General features: G+C 45.6%; 1 protein-coding gene across 2 annotated transcripts in view; it reads left to right on the top strand.

The window, feature by feature from the left end:
- The first annotated feature begins 6,202 nt into the window (after window positions 1-6,202).
- The window catches only part of itga10 (integrin, alpha 10), a 46,219-nt gene continuing 27,398 nt past the window's right edge, over window positions 6,203-25,023 (top strand). Inside the window, exons 1-6 of one of the 2 annotated variants that reach the window (XM_056602703.1) lie at window positions 6,203-7,024; window positions 19,360-19,471; window positions 22,123-22,232; window positions 22,601-22,689; window positions 24,480-24,594; window positions 24,897-25,023. The exon at window positions 24,897-25,023 is cut by the window's right edge and continues 1 nt beyond it. In XM_056602703.1, the coding sequence (XP_056458678.1) occupies window positions 6,973-7,024; window positions 19,360-19,471; window positions 22,123-22,232; window positions 22,601-22,689; window positions 24,480-24,594; window positions 24,897-25,023 (605 nt within the window). In that variant the 5' untranslated portion in view covers window positions 6,203-6,972. The remainder of the gene's footprint in view (window positions 7,025-19,359; window positions 19,472-22,122; window positions 22,233-22,600; window positions 22,690-24,479; window positions 24,595-24,896) is intronic. The other variant, XM_056602704.1, reaches the window with a different exon arrangement.

The following is a 25,023-nucleotide window of genomic DNA, read 5'->3' on the forward strand; positions in this document are numbered from 1 at the left end:
ATGTACTTGAAATGAATTATGTTCTTCAGAAATATATTTTAATACTCTTCATTGCAATTAATTTTCCCCAGAGGACAATCAACAGGGAAACATTTTCATTGCAAATCTGGAAACATGATCAATCACACTACATACTAAGTATGTCAATTACCAAATATATGTATTTCAAGCATTGAACTTGCTGGTCTGCTTAAATTATTAAACACCAGTCCTAAGTAGCCTACATTATTTCGCCAGCTAGGTATTGGTGTGCTTAGTTTTAGTGTTTTAATTATCTACCTCTTTCCCTCCTAGTGTTTCTTCTCCATCCTCATCTCAAAGTCCCCAGTGTGTGGTGTGTTCTGGCTCGTACCGTCAGCCCGGTGGATGCTCCACGCTGGTAGTGGATGAGGGTTCATAGGTCGGATGTGTCGACTAGATGGAACATACTATGCCCTAGCCTTCTGTTCTCTCCTCAGACTCACCAAGTGGTCAGAATCTCAAGTCTTCCCTGACGCAACCTGCAGTGTGAACACAAAACCAGGGAATATTCCCTGACCTGAACACCAAAACCTCTTATAAGAGCTAAGGATGGAGAAGGCAGCATGAAGTTTCACGGTGTATTCACAATCACATCTCTGCCATCTGGCGGTTGCAAGACAGTGCCCCACCCCAGTGTGGGGGTCTCGGGGAGCCCCCCTGTTCGCTACAGCTCTGAACCACCAGAACCTGTTTCGGCGGTTTCTTCTGATGGGGGCGGAGACAGGAGGTTTATAAGAAAACGACGATATTCACAAGTACTGAAGCGTCACTTTGTGTTTTCCGTGCTTTCTTTCCACACCAGCTCACAGAGTGTGCTCCTGCTCAGAAGGAAGTTTCTACATCCCTCAGGAGATCGGTAGTCAGACACGTCTGTAACAATAACGTTGGATAAAGGCTACGGCCCAATCCCGTTTCTTTGCTCACTGTCTCAACCCTAACCCTCATTGCTACCCCTCATTGCTACCCCTCATTGCTACCCCTAACCGATCCCCTACCAAATGGGACAACCCTACCCTGTGACGTCATCATGGCCTCCCCGTGCCCCCTAGCAGATAACCAGACCCCTGGTAATGTTACAAGAGACAGACTGGCTGCCATTGTCTCGGGCAACGAGCAAGACCCATTGTAAAGATGTTTAACCTGAAATGGTATTTATATTTTGTAATTGGCATGTTTAAATAAAGCATAAAAAAAATAAAATAATTAATACTATTTGTCCCTCGTAATATACCTTTATTTTGAATGTCACTTAGCTACATGTTAAAGGTGGTATTAGGGTGCACTCACACTAGGCCATCTGGCCGTGGCCGTTGGCCGTTTTCACACCTAACCGTGCTCAAATGGCCCCATTGTTCTCTGGCCTGCACTCACACTAGGCCATCTGGCCGTGGCCATTGGCCGTCGCAGCTGTGGCCTGGCCACGGAAGGCTCTTGTACATACGTCATCACGTCGTAACACGTCATCACCAAGCGTCCGCTGCATGGACCATAATAAAGTCTGCCGCCAGTCAGAGTTTTAACAACAATGGACAACAACACAGAGAACACACCAACAGTTGAACTGCTTGACGCGATGTTTACCGTTTAATGGGAAAGAAGGCTCGTCGCCTTTCTTATGTCCGTGGTCGTCGCATTGACTATACGTCATCCAGCTCAGGTTGCGTAGCCGTGCGTGTGCGCGTGTCGGCTCATTAGCATCTGTACCGTAGCGGCCTGTGCCGCAGCAGCACACCTCTCCCAAGTGGCCAAATTGGCCCGGCCTGGCCAGACTGGCCACACTCACACTGGCAGATTTGAGCATGGTTAGGCCACGGCCACGGCCAGATGGCCTAGTGTGAGTGCACCCTTAGATAATAATCGGTTATGAACAAGAACACTTTAGAAGAAACACTTTATTTAAATAAGAAACACTGAACCACACATCTAAAAATACACACACACGCATCTAAAAATACACACACACGCACACCTAAAAATACACACACACACACACACACACACACACACACACACTCTCTCTCTCAGCTTTTGAGAGAATGGTGGAGAATCACATCTTCTCAACCATTCCGCCAACTTTGCCTCGCTCTCCTCATGCCTCGCCTGCTCCCTGGCACTCTCCTCTTGGAAGGGGTGTCTGGGGTGGTGGAAGAGGTGCCTGGGGTGGAGGAGCATGAGGGAGAGGTGGGGGGGGGGGGGGGGCTGGTGGCAGTGGACTCAACGAAGTCCTGAAAGAAAACGAATAAGAAGGAATTATGTACAATATATAATAGCTATGTACACAATATAGTACTGCCAAAAAATACATTGATTAACCATGTCATATTACTAATATAATATATTAGTATATATAATAATACTTATAGAATATTACTAATATAATATATTAGTATATATAATATTACTTATAGAATATTACTAATATAATATATTAGTATAAATCTTATTTTTAACCTGGAGTCACTAGAACATGGAAGATCTGGATATCATACGACATGATATGCAGCCCGGTCTGCAGCCCCCGGTCGACGGCCGGGCTGCAGAGCCCGGTCGACGGCCGGGCTGCCGGCCGAGAACCGGGGTCGGGCGGCCCGCGAAAGTCGGCCTCGCGATCTTCTGCGAAAGTCGGCCTCGGACTTTCACGATCTTCCGAGAGTCCACGGCCGGGCTTCGAAGCCCGCGGCCGGGCTTCGAGAGCCCGCGGCCGGGCTGCAGAGTATAATTAATAAAATAATTACTAGTTAATTAAAGAGAAAACACTTACATTTGGGTTTTTCCAATCCTGTCGCATCTTTTCGCCCTCCATCTCGTCTAGGATATTTCTTGATTTTCCGTTTTCTCGCAAGGTATTGTGGGAGCAAGTCACAACTGAAGCGCTTTGAGGGTGCCCATCGAAAATCTCAATTTTGAGGGGATGTTAGCCCTCCCCCTTACCCCTTAAGCTACCTCAAAACTGGTATTGGGACATGGCTCCACGGCGCGTGAACGCGCAACAGCGAGGGTTAGGGTTGAGATTTTCTATGTAGCAAAGGAATGAGATTCGCCCTAACTCTGCAGGTTAAATCAAAGGGTTACAACATGGAGCAGTTTAACATCTGAGCAGATGCAGATTCCTGTCATTGTATGTGGGTGAGGATACAACACCTGCTCCCTGCAGTCTTTGAACAAAACACTGATGTGATTTGTTTATGTGACTGATGTGACTGATATGGTGTATTGGATGTGATGTATTTTTGTATATTTTTTACTATCAATGCTTAGGCCATTGGCTTACTTTTAAACAAAGAGGTGGATTTAATTTGTGTGCTGGAGGACATACATAAATTGATGTTGTGTTTGGCCATGCAGAGAAACCGAATGTGAACATCCAGGGCGGTCTCACAAGGCTGGAGATTTGTGCGCAACTTGAAAACATTTTTAATTTCGATCTTGTTTGCAGACATTAATATACTTTATTCTCACATTTTCTTGAACATAATCGTATTTAGTCAATATTATCATTTGCAAATAAAATATAATATGTAATCACAGCTACTCACAGAATTCCTGTAATTATTAATATTATACATTTTTTATAATTGTTTTTACCTTACAAAAACAACAAATAATCTTTCTAAATAGCGACTTTGATAAGCAGGTGGGCCTATGTGCTCTTTTTAAAGAGAAAGGAGAGAACAAGCATATTTTTGGATATTGAAATTATCTTTATACCCTGACTGCAATCAATAAATCAAATACTTTGATGTTTGATTTCATGTGTTTTTTGAGATTGGGGCTTTAGAGGGAGGCCTGAAGGGAGGATATTTTCGAAAGCAAGCTTCCTCAGGCGCGTTCCTCCAAACTGCCTACTCTAGCTTTAATGTGTTGCATGTTAGCCTCACCTGTGGTGTTTTATGTAGTTGGAAGTCGTTTAAATTTGTTTGTTTAGCTTTTCTAGTTAGTTATGTTGTATGTCTAGTTGATTGTTTTTCTAATTGTGTATGAAGGCTATTGTTGTTTACAAACACACAAATACTACTACTTATTAGTTACCACAGTTTGAATTCCTTCTGAATGAAGAATAAATATATATGAATGCAGGTAAATATGCAGCCTGATTGATAACAGTTTCCGGCATACTCATTTACAGTAACGGTTTTGTAAGTGGTAAGGGAGAAAAAGGTCTAACAAAAAGCTAAACACCCTACATAAGAATCTACATATTGATAAGTTAGCACTTTATAGATTTGAGGCGGAAGATTAAGGAATATAAGCAACGACTATTTACATTCCATTTCTAAGGCCGGGCTGAGCTGGTCCTCATGCTCTGAGTGAGTCGGTGCTGAGGCTGCGTCACCATCGGGGCTGGCTGAGGCTATGTAGTCTGCCATGGTTATAGATGGAGGCCCCGTACTGCTCCATCCATGGCATCAAATCACTTCCACCTCCCCAGCCTCTGCATTCATGTCGCTAAGATGCAAAAATCATGCCGTTATATTTAGCAGACTCTTTGATCTAAAGTGACTTATAACGGTTCATACACACATCAACCATTGAAGGCGACAGCCATCTCGTCATCAGCAGTTAGAACGAGACGTCTTGCTCAAGGACACATCGACACTATTGCTAGGAGGAGCAGGGAATTGAACTAGTTACAACTCACCCACTCACCCACCCACCCAGCTTAACTCGTACTATGTGCTTTTGTCTAAGGTTTCAAACTCCTTGTTCCCCCAGGTTTGACTGGCCTAACCCTCTGACCCCGCCCTCCGGGCAAATTCTCGGAAGCCTCACAAAATAACAAGAAGAAGACAATGTCAAACAATGTCATCTTTAATACAGCAATAAACCCTTATTTGTAACATTTGTTGCTCTGAACCTCTGAACCTTTCAAAGCCGCATTACTCCTTCCAACAGATCTTCAGCTGAGGCTCTCCACTTATCAGATTAGCCGTCCACACACTGGCCCTGGCAGGAAACACTCAAATAAGGCCTGGAAACCACATCCGATATGAAACATATGCCTCAGGTAACACTCGCCTTCACATAGAGGACGCCTCAAATACATTTGTTGTATTCTTCACACGACAATCAACCCAAACAGTGTCTCCAACCCCATGCATCAGGGGCCACTCACACTAGGGCCCTTTGCCTGTTCCGTGCTGCAGGAAGATTCAGCACGATTCCCCCCCTCCCCACTCCCTCCGCTGGCCACGATTGCTCCTTCATACATACGTCATCACTTCGTAATACGATAAATACGTCATCACCAAGCGTCCTCGCCGCCATAACAACAATGGAGAACAACAACGTGAATGCTGTCGTCGGCCCAAATTTCAAGTAAACACTCGACTTCACTATCGCACCAACGTAAACCCACTCGTGAACCGCTTGCCGTCATTGTTTAAAATGATTGTTGTGGGGAAGAAGGGCATGGACCTTTAAAGAAAGAAGGGTCGCGCAAGGACTACGTCATCCAGCTCACGTTCCGTATCCGCGAGTGTGCGCGTGTCATCTCATTAGCATCTGTACTTTGGCCACGGCACACCTGTCCCAAGTGTGCCGTGGCCAAGGGGCTGTTCCGTGCTGGAATACGGATGGCGTGGTCACACTAGCCAAACGTTCTAGACTTTAGTATGCAAATTAGCTCGGGCACGGGGCCGGCCGTGGCCCTAGTGTGAGTGGCCCCTTACTGTTACATAAAGGCTATTGATAAGGTTTTGGCTGAAAACAAATCCACCTCCTCCATTTATATTCCCCACGACCGATACTGTTTTCACTGTAAATCGTGGATGTATAAGGTGTAACTTGGTGTAACTATAATCACGTGTATAATAGCTACTAATCACCTACTATTTAGTATGCTAGTATTCTGCAGGCTGCAACCTCTTCAGCAATCTAAAGCCTTGTTTTGTGCATAATGACCAGAAGAGGGCGCGCCAAAGTTACGTATAGACTACATGTAAATCCACTACATCCATGACTAAACTACTAAAGGTTTGGAATGGTCGAGTGATTAAGAAAGTCAGCTAGTTGTTCGTGTTTTCGTTAAAACTCAAGCAAACTTCGTTTTCAAAACTCGTAATCCTGACAAATGATTCCTTAGGTTCACCAGGTATGGTTTAATGGTTGAATGGTTAAATGATTGTTATGCCCCTGTGACTAGAAGGGGTCAAATCAAACCAATAAGAAATAGCGGGTGAAGGATTGTGATAAAGTGACAAAGTTAGGAAGGACCGAAGGGAAAGTTTTTTCTGAGAAATTAAAAGAAGGCGCTCTGGAGGGGGTTGGATGGAGCAAGAGCGAGGGAGGGGAGCTTTACGCACGGGGATAAATGCGCTCTTTCATTTGGAAGCGGAGGACATCCTACCTTCGACGCGCGTTGGGCTTGAAAATGTTTGAAAATAAAACAGGACTCGGAAGAAACGGAACTCAGAGGCGGTGAACAGCTTATTGCCCAGTCAAGTTATATGTTGAATTGTATTATTATATGGACGTTTCATTTAAATGCAATTGATTGAACATCAATTAAGCCGAGGAATAGAACCACATCTTCTTGGAAATTGTATCTTGTCCGAACAGTTTTTCCCATCAGGGATGGTTTTAAAGCAGTCCTAAATAGCTGTTGCCCGGCTGGACAGTTGGGATCGATGAAAGAGACACCACGACCCTCACCGAGGTGTCCGTTATGCACTCTGAGGCGCGCACTTTATTTAGCCTGACAAGCCTTAAGATTGTTTAAAAAAAGTTCGAAGAAGGATGTTTTCGACCGGACTGAACGTTTTCTGTTGTATATAATGGACGGTTTGTGTATGCTGGAGAAACACTATTGGAGCCCCGTTTGAACAGGTTTAACGAATCCATTGGGGACGAGCTAGAGAAACGTGGGCGCTTGTTGTCACGCCAATGTAGCCCACACAGTCTTAAGGCCCCACACACTGTCCATATAGTCCAAGGACCTTTATCGTCATTCCAATGGAGGGCAGGAACCTTTTATATTTTCTGAAGTTCATCCTTTTATTTCAAGGTAAGAATTTACAATCATTTTGTGAACTTGCAAGTGTGTGTGTGTGTGTGTGTGTGTGTGTGTGTGTGTGTGTGTGTGTGTGTGTGTGTGTGTGTGTGTGTGTGTGTGTGTGTGTGTGTGTGTGCGTGTGCGTGAGAGAGAGAAAGAGAGTGTGTGTGTGTACGCGCACGTGCGTGTGTGTTTGCGTGAACACGCGCGTTTGTATGCATGTTATCTTTCTAGGCGAATGTTTGTATCTGTTCCGGTAACACATATTTTGTAGGTCTACAAAGCCGACTAATCTGGCCTCGGTTATTTATGGAAAGCAGAACCGTTCTCCACGTCTCCGTGGAGCCATCCTTTACTGACCTGTTGACCCTGCGCCCCTTCCGTAGCGCTAACCGGGTGCTCAGGAACTTAACCCTTGCTGGATACAGCGTGTACAAAAGTAACATCCCTAAATAATGGTTCATATCGACCTCTTTACTCAACGAATGCTTCGTTTGTATTGTGATTCAACATATTAATACACCTGGAATATTTCTAGAAGAGTAGAAAAGCAGACGGGACATGCCCGCTGGCCCAGACCACAGCAAAATAAGTTATCTAGAGGGAAGAGTTCACAGCTTGACCTCTGAGTACATCTGTCACATGTCATTGCTGCCGCCCCCCCCCCCCCCCCCCCCCAGTCCCGTTTGACCTCACAGTGATGATTGCAGCTCAGTATCATGTCATTTGTCACGGCAACCATAAGAATTCCTTAAACATAACGTCCTGCTACCACACCAAAGAACCCCTCGCCTCTCACCCATACCTTCTCATGTTCTCCCGCAGTGTTGTTCTGATAAGGCGAGGCAAGGCTATGGTTTTAGGGGCATGAAGCTCTTGGAGATCGATGGGATGTGATCAGGAGTTTGCGAGGAATAGGGGGTGAAAGGCGTGACTGACTGTGACGGGTGGCTGGCCCTGCAACTGGTTATCTATAGATTGTATGGCCCTGGGGACCGTCAATTAGTTTGTGTCAGCATTCAAAGACTATCCGGGCCTCAACCAAACTATGGTCGCTCTCAAGGCCTGGAGTCTTTCTTATACACACACGCTGGGTAATGAAGGAGAAATTAATTTCCCTTAATTTCCCCCTTGTCCCCCCGGGGAAGGTAGCAGACCTCTGGTCCACTCCTCACATGTTGTTGTTTTGAAATGGAGAACGTGTGTGTGTGTGTGTGTGTGTGTGTGTGTGTGTGTGTGTGTGTGTGTGTGTGTGTGTGTGTGTGTGTGTGTGTGTGTGTGTGTGTGTGTGTGTGTGTGTGTGTGTATGTGTGAGAACTCATGCATATAATGTGTACGTGTGTGTGTGTCTGTGTGTGTGTGTGCTGTGGGCGTCATCATTCAGTTGGGAATCCCATCTCAATCCCAAATCTATGGCTGATCCAAAATTCTCCCTGCTGTCTGTTATTCTCCTCTGCCGGCTGATTACTGCCTCCCCATCCACCCACGCTCAGGTGGGCTGCTGGGAACATGGGCTGGGAACATGATAGTAACGGGAAGGGAGAGAGAGGGAGAGAGAGGGGGAGTGAATGGGAGGGAGCGTTGCCAGAGGGCCCGTCATAGTGGAGGAGAGAGGGAAACACACACACACACACACACACAAACACACACACACACACATATGCATACACACACACACACATACCTACACATGCACATGTGCACTTACACACACACCTACACACCAATGCATTAACATGCATACACTAACGCACACGCATACAGTAACACACACACACACACACACACACACACACACACACACACACACACACACACACAAAAACGCATACACTAACACACAAATACAAATACACTAACACACACACACACACACACACACACACACACACACACACACACACACACACACACACACACACACACACACACACACACACACACACACACACAGGAGGAGTGGACACTTGCTGGCGTGGCCACACATCCATTCTACTGTGGCTGAAGAACTTGAACACTCTGGCCCAGAACCAGCACCATAGAGCCGGTTGTGTGGATGAAACTTTCTGATACAGGTCATGCAGTGTAGTGCAGTGACACAACCCAGTCGCCAAGAAAAAACGTCAGTGGTGTACGTTTCCATGAACACTGGATACGTAGCATTTCAACGTAAAAAATAGCGTGTTATACCTACAGTATCCACGTGTGCCGCTGTGGAGGCGGGTTTCGGGGTTTGGGTTTCACGGCTTTCGGGGTAAATTGTGGACACGATTGTTTAGGGGGGGGGGGGGGGGGACTGTTGTTGACCGGGGAGGGGGGGGGGGGGGAGACACGTTTGTTGAGGGGGGACGACGACACACGATTGTGGGGGGGGGGGGGGGGGGACACGTTAGTTGAAGGGGGGGGGGGGGGGGGGGGGGGGGGGGGGACACGTTTGTTGAGGGGGGGGGAGACACGTTTGTAGGGGGGGGGGCACGCTCGACAACGAGAGTTGGTTTTTATTGAACGCTCGACAACGAGAGTTGGTTTTTATTGAACGAGACTTCAACACGGAACAGCTGCGCGAAACGATGGTCACGTCACTCTCGGTGACGGTGTCGACAATAATGAACACACGGACAATGTTAATAGAACAACACACAACCACGTAACATCCCGAACCCATTAACCCCACTTAATCCTAACAACAAAACAAGTTAACAAAAGCCCCATTTGTTAACTGAGAACCCCAATTCCCAGAATCCCCCGCGGCTCCGGAACACGGCGTAGCTTATATTAATCTTTATTATCTGAATGGGAAATGCAATATTTTAGGACAGATACACCATTAAACGCGTTTCTAATGACATTTCTAGCGAGAAATGTACATTTTCCTTACATAATCTTCAGTCAGTGAATGTGTATGATCTTTAGTTTTATAGTTATTAGGAGTTGATCGGCTCGCTCGCATGTTTCAACGACGTCAGGTTGCTTTCGCTAAACTAGCAGCTCACGTGCTTCCTGCGTTTGTGTTATTAAACTGTTACTTTATGTAACTTTTAATGATATCATCTTGTTAGAAACACGTATATCTGAGAGCCAACCCAGTCGCCAAAAACATACCTACGTTGACAGTGTACGTTTCGTGAACACTGGATTACGTCGCATTTCAACATAAAATAGCGTGTTATACACACACACACACACGCACGCACATGCACAGACACACACACACACAAGCACACACACGCACGCACGCACAGACACACAGACACAGACACACACACACACACACACACACACACACACACACACACACACACACACACACACACACACACACACACACACACACACACACACACACACACACACACACACACACACGCACCCCGTGTACGACATATCCGAGATTTGGAGTTCTAGCCCTTAGAGAAAAAAAGTTTTCCCAAATGGAGTGTCATTTGGACAAAGCCCCTCAGAAGGGGGGGCCCTTCCTGCCCGAGACTTGGCCCGGTCAGACCCCGAGGGCAGGCCCCCCCTTCCTGCCCTCGGGGTCCGACCGGGCCAAGTTTCGGTGCGGGGGTCCCAGTTAGGCCCTAGAATATGGTATTCAAATTTCAGGGCGGTAGGACCTTCCTATCTCAAAAACTTTTTTTCCACCACATTCTGAACCATTAGGTCTCGCAGGCAACACTTCTGAAGGGGCTTTGTCCAAATGACAGTCCATTTGGGAAAACTTTTTTTCTCTATGGGCTAGAACTACAAATCTTGCATATGTCGTTCTCGGGGCCCCGGGAAATGTGTGTCAACATTTTAGCATCCCTAGCTATCTCGAAAAGGCTGGAAAAGGGGCGTGACCTCCAACAGTACAGTCAATGTACATAAGACAGAGGTTAGTTTCTAGGCCCCATTTTTTGCGGGATGGAGGTGTACATTTGTGGCTTAATGTGTGTAGACACCGCTGGCCTGTGGCCACGTCTTTGAAGTCTGGGGTCAAAAGGTCAAAAGGAGCCGGCACCACGCCGCTTATGAGATAACAAAAAGTGAATCTGTATTTCTCTCATTACATTTTGTCATTATTGAAGAGAGGCCTGATTCTCAGATATGCATATTGGACTGTTAGGGTATAGGTCTGGGAAGAACTTCAGGCCAAAATCTTGCAAGCGATCCGCTGGGTGCAGGTGCAACGAGATGGAGCACTTGCTGAGCCTGGACTTTCATAATCTTCGCTCTGTGAATGTAAAGGATGTTTGGTCGGATGTTACGACGAAGAATCATAATGTCAATGGGAATATTCTATAAATCTCTTGATATCATCTTTCGTCTCAACACTTTCGTCTCAACACACTGCTGCAGCCACTTAAAGTCTCACTCCGAGAACCTTAAAATATGAATCAATCCATTAGAAGTATGAAAATATGTTCCCGGTGGTGCAACAGAGCAAACAAGGTGTCCTTTGACATCTACGTTTCGATACGATTGCAACAGTGCCACACATGGGTAGTAATTAGCTGTCGATTTTGGAGGCCTTTATCAATAATGACCAGCTATAGATTTGCTTCCCGATGGAGATTTTTGACAAATTACATGTTAATTAGCATCTACACGTTAAGCTGAGTCCAATGAGATCAAGCTCGGCCTCTTGCTACACCGAGATCATGTCGTAGACCTAGGTGTACCATGTAAAATACATGTTACCATTAGCTAGAGTGTCGTTCTTGGTGTCATTGGACTCAGCTCAACGTGTAGATGCTAAATAACATGTCATTTGTGACAAATCTTTATCGGGAAGCAAATCAATAGCTGCTCAGTATTGATTAAGGCCTCCAATTTCGACAGCTAATTACTACCATTAAACATGTTCGAATATGCTCATGTGTGGCACCGTTGCAATCGCCTGGAAGCGTAGATGTTGAAGGACACCTTGTTCGTCCTCTTACCCCACCGGAAAGATATTTACATGCTTCTGATTGACTAATGAATTGATTCAGCTATTCCCCCAGAAGTCTGGGGTCAAAAGGTCAAAAGGAGACGGCACCACGCCGGGGTGGACCCAGATCTCGGGCAACAGCACAGGGTTGCCAGGTCCTGCAAAAAACGTGCCCCCCACATACCGTTCAAAATCCACCCAAAATGTCCTAGAAGCATCCCAAAAAAAAAAGATATTATTGGCCATTTTGGCCAACGTTTTGAAAGTAATAATATTTGAGGGAATATTTTTTTGTTGTTGTTTTAGCAGCGAAATGCACCGTGTGCGTGTGTGCGTGTGTGTGTGTGTGTGTGTGTGTGTGTGTGTCTGTGTCTCTGTGCGTGCGTGTGTGTGCTTGTGTGTGTGTGTCTGTGCATGTGCGTGCGTGTGTGTGTGTGTATAACACGCTATTTTATGTTGAAATGCGACGTAATCCAGTGTTCACGAAACGTACACTGTCAACGTAGGTATGATTTTGGCGACTGGGTTGGCTCTCAGATATACGTGTTTCTAACAAGATGATATCATTAAAAGTTACATAAAGTAACAGTTTAATAACACAAACGCAGGAAGCACGTGAGCTGCTAGTTTAGCGAAAGCAACCTGACGTCGTTGAAACATGCGAGCGAGCCGATCAACTCCTAATAACTATAAAACTAAAGATCAGACACAATCACTGACTGAAGATTATGCAATTAAAAAGTATATTTCTCGCTAGAAATGTTGTTAGAAACACGTTTAACGGTGAATCGGTCCTAAAATATTGCATTTCCCATTCAGATAATAAAGATTAATAAAGATCATACACATTCACTGACTAAAGATTATGTAAGGAAAATGTACATTTCTCGCTAGAAATGTCATTAGAAACGCGTTTAATGGTGTATCTGTCCTAAAATATTGCATTTACCATTCAGATAATAAAGATTAATATAAGCTACGCCGTGTTCCGGAGCCGCGGGGGATTCTGGGAATTGGGGTTCTCAGTTGACAAATGGGGCTTTTGTTAACTTGTTTTGTTGTTAGGATTAAGTGGGGTTAATGGGTTCGGGATGTTATGTGGTTGTGTGTTGTTCTATTAACATTGTTCGTGTGTTCATTATTGTCGACACCGTCACCGAGAGTGACGTGACCATCGTTTCGAGCAGCTGTTCCGTGTTGAAGTCTCGTTCAATAAAAACCAACTCTCGTTGTCGAGCGTTCAATAAAAACCAACTATCGTTGTCGAGCGTGCCCCCCCCCTACAAACGTGTCTCCCCCCCCCTCAACAAACGTTTCCCCCCCCCCCCCCCTTCAACTAACGTGTCGTCGTCGTCGTCGTCGTCGTCGTCCCCCCCCCACAATCGTGTGTCGTCGTCCCCCCTCAACAAACGTGTCTCCCCCCCCCCCCCCCCCTCCCCGGTCAACAACAGTCTCCCCCCCCCCCCCCCCCCCCTAAACAATCGTGTCCACAATTTGCCGCGAAAGCCGTGAAACCCAAACCCCGAAACCCGCCTCCACAGCGGCACACGTGGATACTGTAGGTATAACACGCTATTTTTTACGTTGAAATGCTACGTATCCAGTGTTCATGGAAACGTACACCACTGACGTTTTTTCTTGGCGACTGGGTTGAGTGACAAGCCGCCTGATTGGTGCGGTCACTCCCTCTCATCTTTCTCTCTCTCTCTCACACCAAAAGCCTGCGTGCCAAGCAGTGTGAATGTGCAGTTTGGAATACAAATAGATGGACCTAACAGCTTTATCAACATTATCTTCGAGGGCGTTAAATCATTATTAGAATGACAGATATGTCCGGGCCAATGTTTTTATTATTCCTATTCATTTTCATAATATTTAGATATATTTACATTTTAGATCTGGGGCTGTTAACAACACATTCATGCTTTAGCCTCAGATGACCAGGCCTTTGCAATCTAATTTATTCACAATATGTGTCCTCCTTGTTTTACATTCTCTTGGAAAAATGCATCTTAATGTATGTATTTGGTGATGTGTTTCATTGATAAGAAATTAGTCCCCATCATGAGGAGTAGAGAGGAGTCTGGGGGTGATGTGAACAAGCAGGTGGAGGAAGAGCAGTACAAGGCAAAACTCCATTGAGACCATTTCTCATACACTTCTCATACATCTTAAACTTCAAGATATACTGTTACGCGTAATGCATTCATCAGTTAACCTGACTCTCGCCAGATGAATTTCGTTCCACCTAGCTCCACTCATCCATCTGGGATCAATCCATCAGAGAGGTGTTTAAGAAGGCTGGGCCATATCAAAAATCCTTGCATATGATTGGATAAACCACTTGTCCTCTTTATTGACGTGCTACTTCAACCACTCACATCAAAACCAACCCGTGACGCTGATGAGGGCGTTCTCTGATGTTCTTTTAAAGAAAGAATATTTGCTAGATTGGACAACACGGATGAAATAACAGCATCAATGATGCTTGCTTCCTCAATGCGAGCTGCCATTGTGGTCTTAATCAAAACAGTCGCTTCTCCGCTCCGTCACATCTATACAAATCCCGCCCGGCGGTCCTGATTGGCTCGACCATTAAATCTGGTCCCCAATTCCCACCAAACGGGAGCGATCCCAGATGGATGGGTGGAGCTAGGTGGAACGAAATTCATCTGGCGTTACTCATCAGTATCAGCAAGAAGCAGCTCATAGAAATCAATACAAATTAATGCAGACACACAAAAAAACACTGAGAGGCGCATCCACCCCAGTGGACGTCTCACTCCAACATGGTGCACTCCTCCACCCCAGTAGTCGTCTCACTCCAACATGGTGCACTCCTCTACCCCAGTGGACGTCTCACTCCAACATGGTGCACTCCTCCACCCCAGTAGTCTTCTCACTCCAACATGGTGCACTCCTCCACCCCAGTAGACGTCTCACTCCAACATGGTGCACTCCTCTACCCCAGTAGACGTCTCACTCCAACATGGCACACTCCTCCACCCCAGTAGACGTCTCACTCCAACATGGCACACTCCTCCACCCCAGTGGACGTCTCACTCCAACATGGTGCACTCCTCCACCCCAGTAGTCTTCTCACTCCAACATGGTGCACTCCTCTACCCCAGTAGACGTCTCACTCCAACATGGCACACTCCTCCACCCCAGTAGACGTCTCACTCCAACATGGTGCACTCCTCCACCCCAGTAGTCGTCTCACTCCAACATGGTGCACTCCTCCACCCCAGTAGTCGTCTCACTCCAACATGGTGCACTCCTCTACCCCAGTAGACGTCTCACTCCAACATTGCACACTCCTCCACCCCAGTAGACGTCTCACTCCAACATGGCGCACTCCTCCACCCCAGTAGACGTCTCACTCCAACATGGCGCACTCCTCCACCACAGTAGACGTCTCACTCCAACATGGTGCACTCCTCCAGTGGCAGCCCAACGTGTGGTCGGGACAATCTGGGCCCGCTTGGCTTGATAAATGTTTGGAGTGTGTTGTCATGGCGATGCGTGGTCAGACAAGCAGTCGTATATAAACCCCAACGAAAATGGAACCAGAGGAGGCTTGTGTGTGTGTGTGTGTGTGTGTGTGTGTGTGTGTGTGTGTGTGTGTGTGTGTGTGTGTGTGTGTGTGTGTGTGTGTGTGTGTGTGTGTGTGTGCGCGTATGTGAGATGAGTGTCTGTGTGTGCATGTGCGAGTGTATGACATAAGGGAGTAGTGAGTTGGGGTTTAGAGGCGGGGTCATATTCAGCGACGCTTCCTGCGTCTTCGGAAGGTTGTGTGTGTTGGAAGGCAGTGCTCTTGGGGGAGAGAGAGAGAGAGAGAGAGAGAGAGAGAGAGAGAGAGAGAGAGAGAGAGAGAGAGAGAGAGAGAGAGAGAGAGAGAGAGAGAGGGAGATCAATGAGGACCACCAACAAGAGTTGAGATGATTAAACAGAAGCTGAGGAGTCAGCGTGAGGAGGACTTGGAAGGACTACTAGAAGAGACTAACAATACATCACATCACATCATATAAAGTGTCCGTGTCTGGTGTTAATGTGTACGTGTCAAAGCACTGTCATATGTGACGGCTCATTTAGGAGTGAGGCAGCGTGGAGACAGACAAGATATAAAGCGTTCTGGAGAGAGCAACTATTGAAGAACAGGTAGTGCGTAACAGAGAGGTCTGGGAGGCAGAGAAGACAAAGTGGGGTTTTAAGGAATGACAAACAGCAGGGATTTAGTTGGAATCCCCCTCTAAGTGTTCTTGTAGTGGTGGTGCACACACGTATTTGTGTCTGTGGATACTGCTTGTTATATGTGTTCATTTCTTACTCTTTAAGGCTACATATATGTGTGCGTATTTGTGTGTGTGTGTGTGTGTGTGTGTGTGTGTTTATTTGTGTGTGTGTGTTAGTGTGCGCATACGCTAAGATGACTGCAAATTGTTTCTTAAACACTCTGTATACCATGATCTTCTACTGCTATTAGACTCACAAAGCGCTCTTAAACAACAATTACAACTTTTATATCCCAGATAGGCATAATCATAGCAGGTTTATGGCCTGGTGGTGGTTCATATATGGAGCCAGTTTCCTGCCATAATTCAAACCTGAAAAAAAAAGTTTCAAAGGCTTGTAAGTCTGGGTTTGAAAACTCAACACCTTGTAAAAAAGGTTTTGCAACACTGAAAAAAGAGATTATAACCTGAAGAAAATTCAAACAAAAATTCAAACATCTGTAAACATGATTTTGTGTTCTATTTTATCTTCTTCATCATTTTCACCAACACATTTTCAATTTTTTTTTTTTTTCACAAACATGTTTTCAAAGTTCAAACAATTTCACCAGCGCATTTGCAGAGTTTCAAATCTGGCACTGTTCTAACAGTGTATTTCATTTTTTCCCGGTTTTGAAACCTAAATGGGATTCTGCAAACAGGTGTTCATACATTGAGAAATAAGTTTTGAATGGTTGAAAAGTTATTTTTAAAAACTTGTAAAGTTGTACGTTTACGCCACTGCAATGTATTTTTTCAGAACTGACTTTTCAGCACTGACTTTTCAGAGATTTGACCACACAGGCGCAAGCTTTGAGTCACGTGAATATTGGCAGTGTTCTGTCGCGCATTTGTTTTGAAACTCCTGACAGTCAAAGTCTGAAGAAAAAAAAACGTTCCTGGGGGAGGGGCCATTTGGCTCTTAAAGGGGTAGTTCGGAATTTTGGACATAGGGCCTGATTCCGAAGTGAGCATTGGTATTCTATATCACTGGAGACAGTTTTCAACACATTTCATTCAGTCTTTCTAGTTGCAGAGTTCGCTCGTGCTAGGCTAGCGCACGTCAACGGGCAATGCTAGCCTGCTATTAAAAACAGTCTTACCCACTCCACAGTACACCCGAGGTAAATCAATTATAACGACAGACTATAAATCTAAATGTCTGTTTATAGAATAATGTTAGAAATAAAACCAACCTTGCATTGCATTGCATTTTGAGGGAATTGCGGGGTCTCAGCAGCAGTGTTTATATTCCTGTACGTAGGCTACGGCAGTGGCGGACTGATACCTAGGTTACCTGCCGCTGTCATTGCTACAAACGCAGAGTACAGTGAACGAAGGAATTCTACAAGCGTATTAAATTAACAAGATATGGCCACGTTTGGAGGAGTTAGCGATGCATGACGATTATGAGGAATTTGTTGTATCCAACAAACCGTACATGTACGAGCCGGTGTTTTGATGTCAAAGCCAGCAGCAACAAGCCACAGTTGAGTCCTTTCTGGATCTCGCACTGGAAATTGGTGGAAACTTTGTGGTGCCCATCTGTACCGTTTATTTCTACAATTTCTAAAAGCACACTGAACCATCATGTTGCCTAGTCGTTCAATTGCGCTTCTGTCCCACGCTTCTCTGTTTACGTTCTTCTGTCGTGATTCGGTTACAAACCTAACCAGCGCATAGTATAATTCCGCTTCTGCTGAGAAAGTAGTCCCTCGATGATTCATGCGATGCAAGGTTAGTTTTATTTCTAACATTATTCTATCAACACAGACATTTGAATCTATAGTCTGGCGTTATAATTGATTTACCTCAGGTGTACTGTGGAGTGGGTAAGACTGTTTTTAATAGCAGGCTAGCATTGCCCATTGACGTGCGCTAGCCTAGCACGAGCGAACTCTGCAACTAGAAGGACTGAATGAAATGTGTTGAAAACTGTCTCCAGTGATATAGAATACCAATGCTCACTTCGGAATCAGGCCCTATGTCCAAAATTCCGAACAACCCCTTTAACCTATTGGTTGCTCTCGGCTGACGTAAATTCCAATCACATTCTTGAATGTGAATGTGATTGGAATGTACGTCAGCCGAGAGCAACCAATAGGTTTTGAGCTAAATGGTCCCGCCCCCAGGAACGTTTTTTTTGAAAATGTGTTGGTAAAAATGATGAAGAAGATAAAATAGAACACAAAATCATGATTACAGATGTTTGAATTTTTGTTTGAATTTTTTTCAGGTTAGAATCTCTTTTTTCAGTGTTGCAAAACCTTTTTTACAAGGTGTTGAGTTTGCAAACCCAGACTTACAAGCCTTTGAAACCTTTCTTTTCAGGTTTGAATTATGGCAGGAAACTGGCTCCATAGTTCATATCCCTGAAACGTGTCTGGTACTCTCTAGCCTTCACCTGAATGAACCAGTGTGCCATGTATTTGGACACTGCAAACTTGTCTGCATGTCTGTTTTGTCAGTCTTATCCCTTCTCAAAGTGGTCTGTCATGCTACACCCCTCCTCCCCCCTAGTTACAGTCAGAATACCCAACTGTTTCTCTCTCTCTCTCTCTCTCTCTCTCTCTCTCTCTCTCTCTCTCTCTCTCTCTCTCTCTCTCTTTCTCTCTCTCTCTCCCCCCCCTTCGCTCCCTTCCTCTCCCCCGGCTCTCTTTCTCTAGGTGTGTATGAAGGGATTGCCTGTGCGTCATAACAGGGCTCTTACTATGCTCAATGGTTTTCATAACCCAAGCCCTTCTTCTCCCTCCCTCTCTCTTTACACCTACACGCCCATTCCTCCCCCGCCCTCCCCCCATCCAGGAGCTGTCTTTTGGTCACTCTGTTCATCCATCCTTTTCATATTCCCCCCCCTCCCTCTTCACAGAGCTGAGGATGGATGGGAGGGAAGTAGATCATTCAATGGATGGTTCATGCATGCAACCAACAATATGATTTCACTTTCCAAATTCAATATTTTTTTTAAACATTTTGTGTATCTCGCTAATGTTGTTTACACATTATTCATACATTTGACCCAATAACAAATTTGTATTAGTGTATTGTTGAAATGTATGTACCACAGGACGAGAGTGGAATTCTATGAACCCTAACCATCTGATGAGTCGCTTCCCTCTGGCTACGTGTGCTTCCTAACGTGTGTCCTGACGTTTCTCCAGGGTTGTGTCACTGTTTCAACATCGACGTGAAGAACCCACACATCTTCACCGGCCCTGAGGACGCGCTCTTCGGCTTTTCCGTCCTGCAGCACGAGGACAACGGAGAGAAGTCGTAGGTCTCCTGTGATGAAGCTCTGCTCTTGGTCTGTTTGGGCGATTGGGCAGTGACCGGGCGACAGTAGCTCAGAATGTAGAGCAGGGTTGGCTGGTAACCGGAAGGTTGCTAGTCCGATCCCCGGCTCCTCCTAGAGTGTCGAGGTGTCCCTGAGCCAGACGCCTCACCCTCACTACTCTGTGTGGTTGACTCCTCCGTCTGAGTTTGTATGAATGGTTGATAGTCGCTTTGGACAAAAGTGTGGGCTAAATGTAGTTCATGGATCCTTATATAATAAACTCCGGTAACTTGTGATTGAATTTGCAATTATTAATGACATTTTATAGACTAAATGATTAATTGATGAATCTAAGAAATTATGTTAGATGAATCAAATAGGAAAATGACCATTTGTTGCAGCCCTAATACTACTTCATACGAGTGATGCAATAGCCATGTGCAACATCGACTCTTTGTCCGCATCACTTGAGTCTCTCAGTCTGCACTCCCTCATGGGGTCCACATCACAGAAAATCTTTCTTGGTCCCTCAACTCCTCCAGTCTGGTGAAGAAGGCGCCTTCACTTCCTACAGACCCTTAAGAAAGCACAGCTTTGTTATAGAATCATATCAGACCGCTGCTCCACTGAGAGCATACTTAGGGTGCACTCACACTAGGCCATCTGGCCGTGGCCGTTGGCCGTTTTCACACCTAACCGTGCTCAAATGGCCCCATTGTTCTCTGGCCTGCACTCACACTAGGCCATCTGGCCGTGGCTGTTGGCCGTCACAACTGTGACCTGGCCACGGTAGGCTCTTGTACCTACGTCATCACATCGTAAGTAACACGTCATCACGAAGCGTCCGCTGCATGGACCATAATAAAGTCTGCCGCCAGTCAGAGTTCTAACAACAATGGACAACAACACAGAGAACACAGTTCGCACTTTGCTGAGTCTGTTGCTTTAGATATATGTTTACCGTTTAATGGGAAAGAAGGCTCGTCGCCTTTATTATGTCCGTGGTCGTCGCATGGACGGACTATACGTCATCCAGCTCAGGTTGCGTAGCCGTGCGTGTGCGCGTCTCGGCTCATTAGCATCTGTACCGTAGCGGCCCGTGCTGTAGCAGCACACCTCTCCCAAGTGGCCAAATTGGCCCGGCCTTGCCAGACTGGCCACACTCACACTGGCAGATTTGAGCACGGTTTGGTGTGAAAACGGCCACGGCACGATAGGCACTAAAGAGTAGTTAACTCTGCCCAGAGGACTATTGGCTGTCCACTTCCCCCCATCCACAACACATACCATGACCGCTGCTTAAACAAAGCCAAATCCATTGTCAAGGATGACACCAACCCAAACCATGGACTTTTCACCCGATTCAGGAGCCTGCGCCCCCGCACCAGCAGGCTCAAGTATAGCTTCTTTCCAGAGGCTGTAACACTGTTGAACAAACACCCATCCCCCGTCTAGCAATGGACTTTTAAATGGTTACCTGCTTACCTGTTGCATCTCACTTTATGCAATGTTCAACCTGTTTACATTTACTGCGTTGCACTGTGTAACGGTTTACAATCATTACTGCACTGAACTGCACTGTCTAGCACTTTTAAATGGCTACCTTCTTACCTGTTGCATTTCACTCTCTGCAATGTTTACCTGTTTACATTTACTGCTTTGCACTATATAACTGTTTACATTCATAACTGCACTGTTTCACCAATTGCCCTTGCACTGCTATCATAAAAAGCCTGCACAATACTTTTTAATTTTTTTTTATACATTCCATAACCTGGCCAAAACCTGCACAATATACATAGATATGCTACATGTATATATTTAGTATTTATATTAGGGCTGTCAAGCGATTAAAATATTTAATCACGATTAATCGCATTAATGCCATAGTTAACTCATGATTAATCATAATTTTTTTTGCTATGCTAAATATCCCTTGAATTCTTTGTCTCATTAATTTTTCTCATTTTAATGCTCTTATCAACATGGAGAAGTGCATCGGCTTGCCTTGTGCAAATGTTTTTTTATTGATAACAACATTGGCATATACTGATCAAAACAGGACGGTACAAAAAAAAAAGCCTATAATGCAATTAAACGATGAACATACAAAGATATGCCTTGAACATAGCATTCAGGCTACTGCTTCTTTGTTTTACTTTTACTTCTTTGTTTTGAGCCCAAAAAAATAAGATATCATTTATTTATTTTAAATAACGATTTGCGTTAATCGTGCGGTAAAAAAATTAACGTCGTTAAAATTGGTTTGCGTTAACGCCGTTAATAACGCGTTTAACTGACAGCTCTAATTTATATATAAATGTATATTTATACTCTCTTTACATAATCCCTGTATTTATAACCTTACACTGTTGTACATAATACATCTCTTTGCCTACATAATCTGCACAGAAACACTGTACTCAAACAGCACTTTGGTATTTAAATGATTATTTTGCACTTCTGGTTAGACGTCAACTGCATTTCATTGGTTCTGTATCTGTACTCTGCCAGTGACAATAAAGTTAAATCAAATCAAATCAAATCAAATCAAACATGCCTTCTGTCCCTCTCCTCTGTGATTTGTGGTTTGATTTCCTGGTTGGAATGAAGTGTAACATTTTTGCCTGACCATGTGATACTGATGCAGGATGCTGGTTGGTGCTCCCTGGGACGGACCGTCCAATAACAGGAGAGGAGATGTGTACAAATGTGTTGTTGGAGAGGAGAGGACCTCCAACTGCAGCAAAATGAATCTAGGTACGTCATCTTCAATGTGTTCACCTGAAACACTCCATCGATTACACTCAACACACTTCTATTCAATCCAATGGGGTCTGTTGGCATCTGACATATGGGTCAGAGTAACGCTCACATCGCCCTATTATGGAAGAAGGCAATAGAAGAAATAGGAGTGGTCAAAAATACAACACAATAACATTCTAAAAACGTATAGTGAAAAGTACTTTTCACTAAATATATATGTAATTATCGTCTCTCTCTCATCTCTCTCTCTCTCTCTCTCTCTCTCTCTCTCTCTCTCTCTCTCTCTCTCTCTCTCTCTCTCTCTCTCTCTCTCTCTCTCTCTCTCTCTATCTCTCTCTCTCTCTCTCCCCCACCCTCCCCAGGTGAGACGGCTCTTCAGAACGTGTCCAGGAACCTGAAGAACTCCCACCTCGGGATGACGCTGACTCCAGACCGACCCGATGGCTTCCTGGTATGTGGTTGTGGAGCATGAGTGGCAGTCTGCTGGGGTTAGAAGCCCATCCAGAGGAGTCACTTCCCTTCTGCCTGTTTGTTTGTGCAAATAAAGTGTATAAAATCCCCTTAGCTCACTGGACACGTATACACTTGGTATGCAATGGTCGGCAAGCCTATACGTGTGACACACACACACGCACGCACGCACGCACGCACGCACGCACGCACGCACGCACGCACGCATGCACACACACACACACACACTTGGCTTTCTGTTCCTTCTGGTCCAGGTTGTTCCAGTTCTCAAGCCAGAGTAGAATGGATGGGTGGCCACGCCAGCAATTGTCCCCTCCTTTGTGGTTGCTGTGTGTGTGTGTGTGTGTGTGTGTGTGTGTGTGTGTGTGTGTGTGTGTGTGTGTGTGTGTGTGTGTGTGTGTGTGTGTGTGTGTGTGTGTGTGTGTGTTTGGTTGATGTGTATGTATGGCTCTGAATTCCTTTGTTGTGCGTTGTACGTGTGTTTGGCCACGAGCGGCTGACTGAAGTGTTTTTCTCTATCATGCTACTACTTTGGGTGTAGAGTCATCCACAGTTCACTAACCCCAGCCAACGCAACCCGTTTTATGGCTGTGCATGTTTTTGACTCAGTGTGGTTAAGTGTGCACGTGAATATAGTTTATGTGCACGTGTGTACGTGTGTGTGTGTGTGTGTGTGTGTGTGTGTGAGTGCGTGTGTCAGTCATAAAGAGAAAAGGAGAGGTATGGTGTGTGTGTGTGTGTGTGTGTGTGTGTGTGTGTGTGTGTGTGTGTGTGTGTGTGTGTGTGTGTGTGTGTGTGTGTGTGTGTGTGTTGTGTGTGTGTGTGTGTGTGTGCACCCCAGTGGTCAGTTTTAAAATAGGACAGGAATGCGTTGCTGGCCCTTCCTAATGACAGACCTACCGAAAGCCAAGCCATACATCGCCCTCCTCTTCCTCTCCTCTATTTACTGTTCATTAACTCGCGTTGCTCGGCGGCGCGCCTATGGAAGCACCTCCACAACGCACGCCAGGGGAGAGACCAATGAACACTTTCATGGGATATAACCCTTTTCAATAATGTATAATCAGAAGTAAATTGCCCTGAGTCTAGTGTTCTGATGACATCAGACTCTTTATTTAAAAAATGCTTAACAGTTCTATCTCTCTCTCCCTGTTTCTCTCTCTCCCTCTCACCCTCTCTCGCCCTCTCTCTCTCTCCCTATCACTTCCTCTCTCTCTCTCTCTCCTTCTCTCTCTGTCTCTCTCTCTCTCTCCCTCTCTCTCTCTCACCCTCTCTCTCTGTCTCTGTCTCTCCCTCTCTCTCTCCGACTCTCCTTTTCATACCCTTGCCTTTATTGTGACTCCCTGTCTCTGAGAGCTCGTTCTCTGCTTCCAAACCACACTATTGTAGTTTTTCCATTCCAGCATTTTGACTTTGGGTTGGTGTTTTATGGTCTGAGGTCCCTCGTTGTCCTTATTTAGTCTCTTGGTGTACATTCTGCGGCAGCCAACTTCAAATCATATTTATGCTCACCCCCAACACGGAGCAAAGCCAAATAACTACCCTCATAGTGTGGGTCAATTGCACTAAAAACATTAAAAGCTCTTTACATTGACAGACCTTGTGTGCGTCTGTGTGTGTGTGTGTGTGTGTGTGTGTGTGTGTGTGTGTGTGTGTGTGTGTGTGTGTGTGTGTGTGTGTGTGTGTGTGTGTGTGTGTGTGTGTGTGTGTGTGTGTGTGTGTTTGTGTGTGCGTGCATGCGTGTGTGTATGTGTGTGTGTGTGTCTACAGGCGTGTGCCCCTCTGTGGTCTCAGGAGTGTGGGACATCTGTGTTCAGCACTGGGATCTGTGCCTCTGTCAGTGATGACCTGCAGCCTAGAGAGACCATCGCCCCGACAGCTCAAAGTAAGCACAAAGACACACACCCACATGCACCCTCACACGCACACCCTGATATATACACACACCCACATGCACCCTCACACGCACACCCAGATATATACACACACACACACACACACACACACACACACACACACACACACACACACACAAACACACACACACACACACACACACACACACACACACACACACACACACACACACACACACACACACACACACACACACACACACACACACACACACACACACACCTCCTATGCATAAGGTACATGTCCTGTGCTCCATGCTGTGCGCTACAGGGTGCAGCACCTACATGGACATTGTGATCGTGCTGGATGGCTCCAACAGCATCTACCCCTGGTATGAGGTCCAGAACTTCCTCAGCAACATCCTCAGCAAGTTCCACATCAGCCCCGAGCAGATGCA

Source organism: Gadus chalcogrammus, chromosome 11, assembly GCF_026213295.1.
Source record: "Gadus chalcogrammus isolate NIFS_2021 chromosome 11, NIFS_Gcha_1.0, whole genome shotgun sequence".
NCBI lineage: Eukaryota > Metazoa > Chordata > Actinopteri > Gadiformes > Gadidae > Gadus > Gadus chalcogrammus.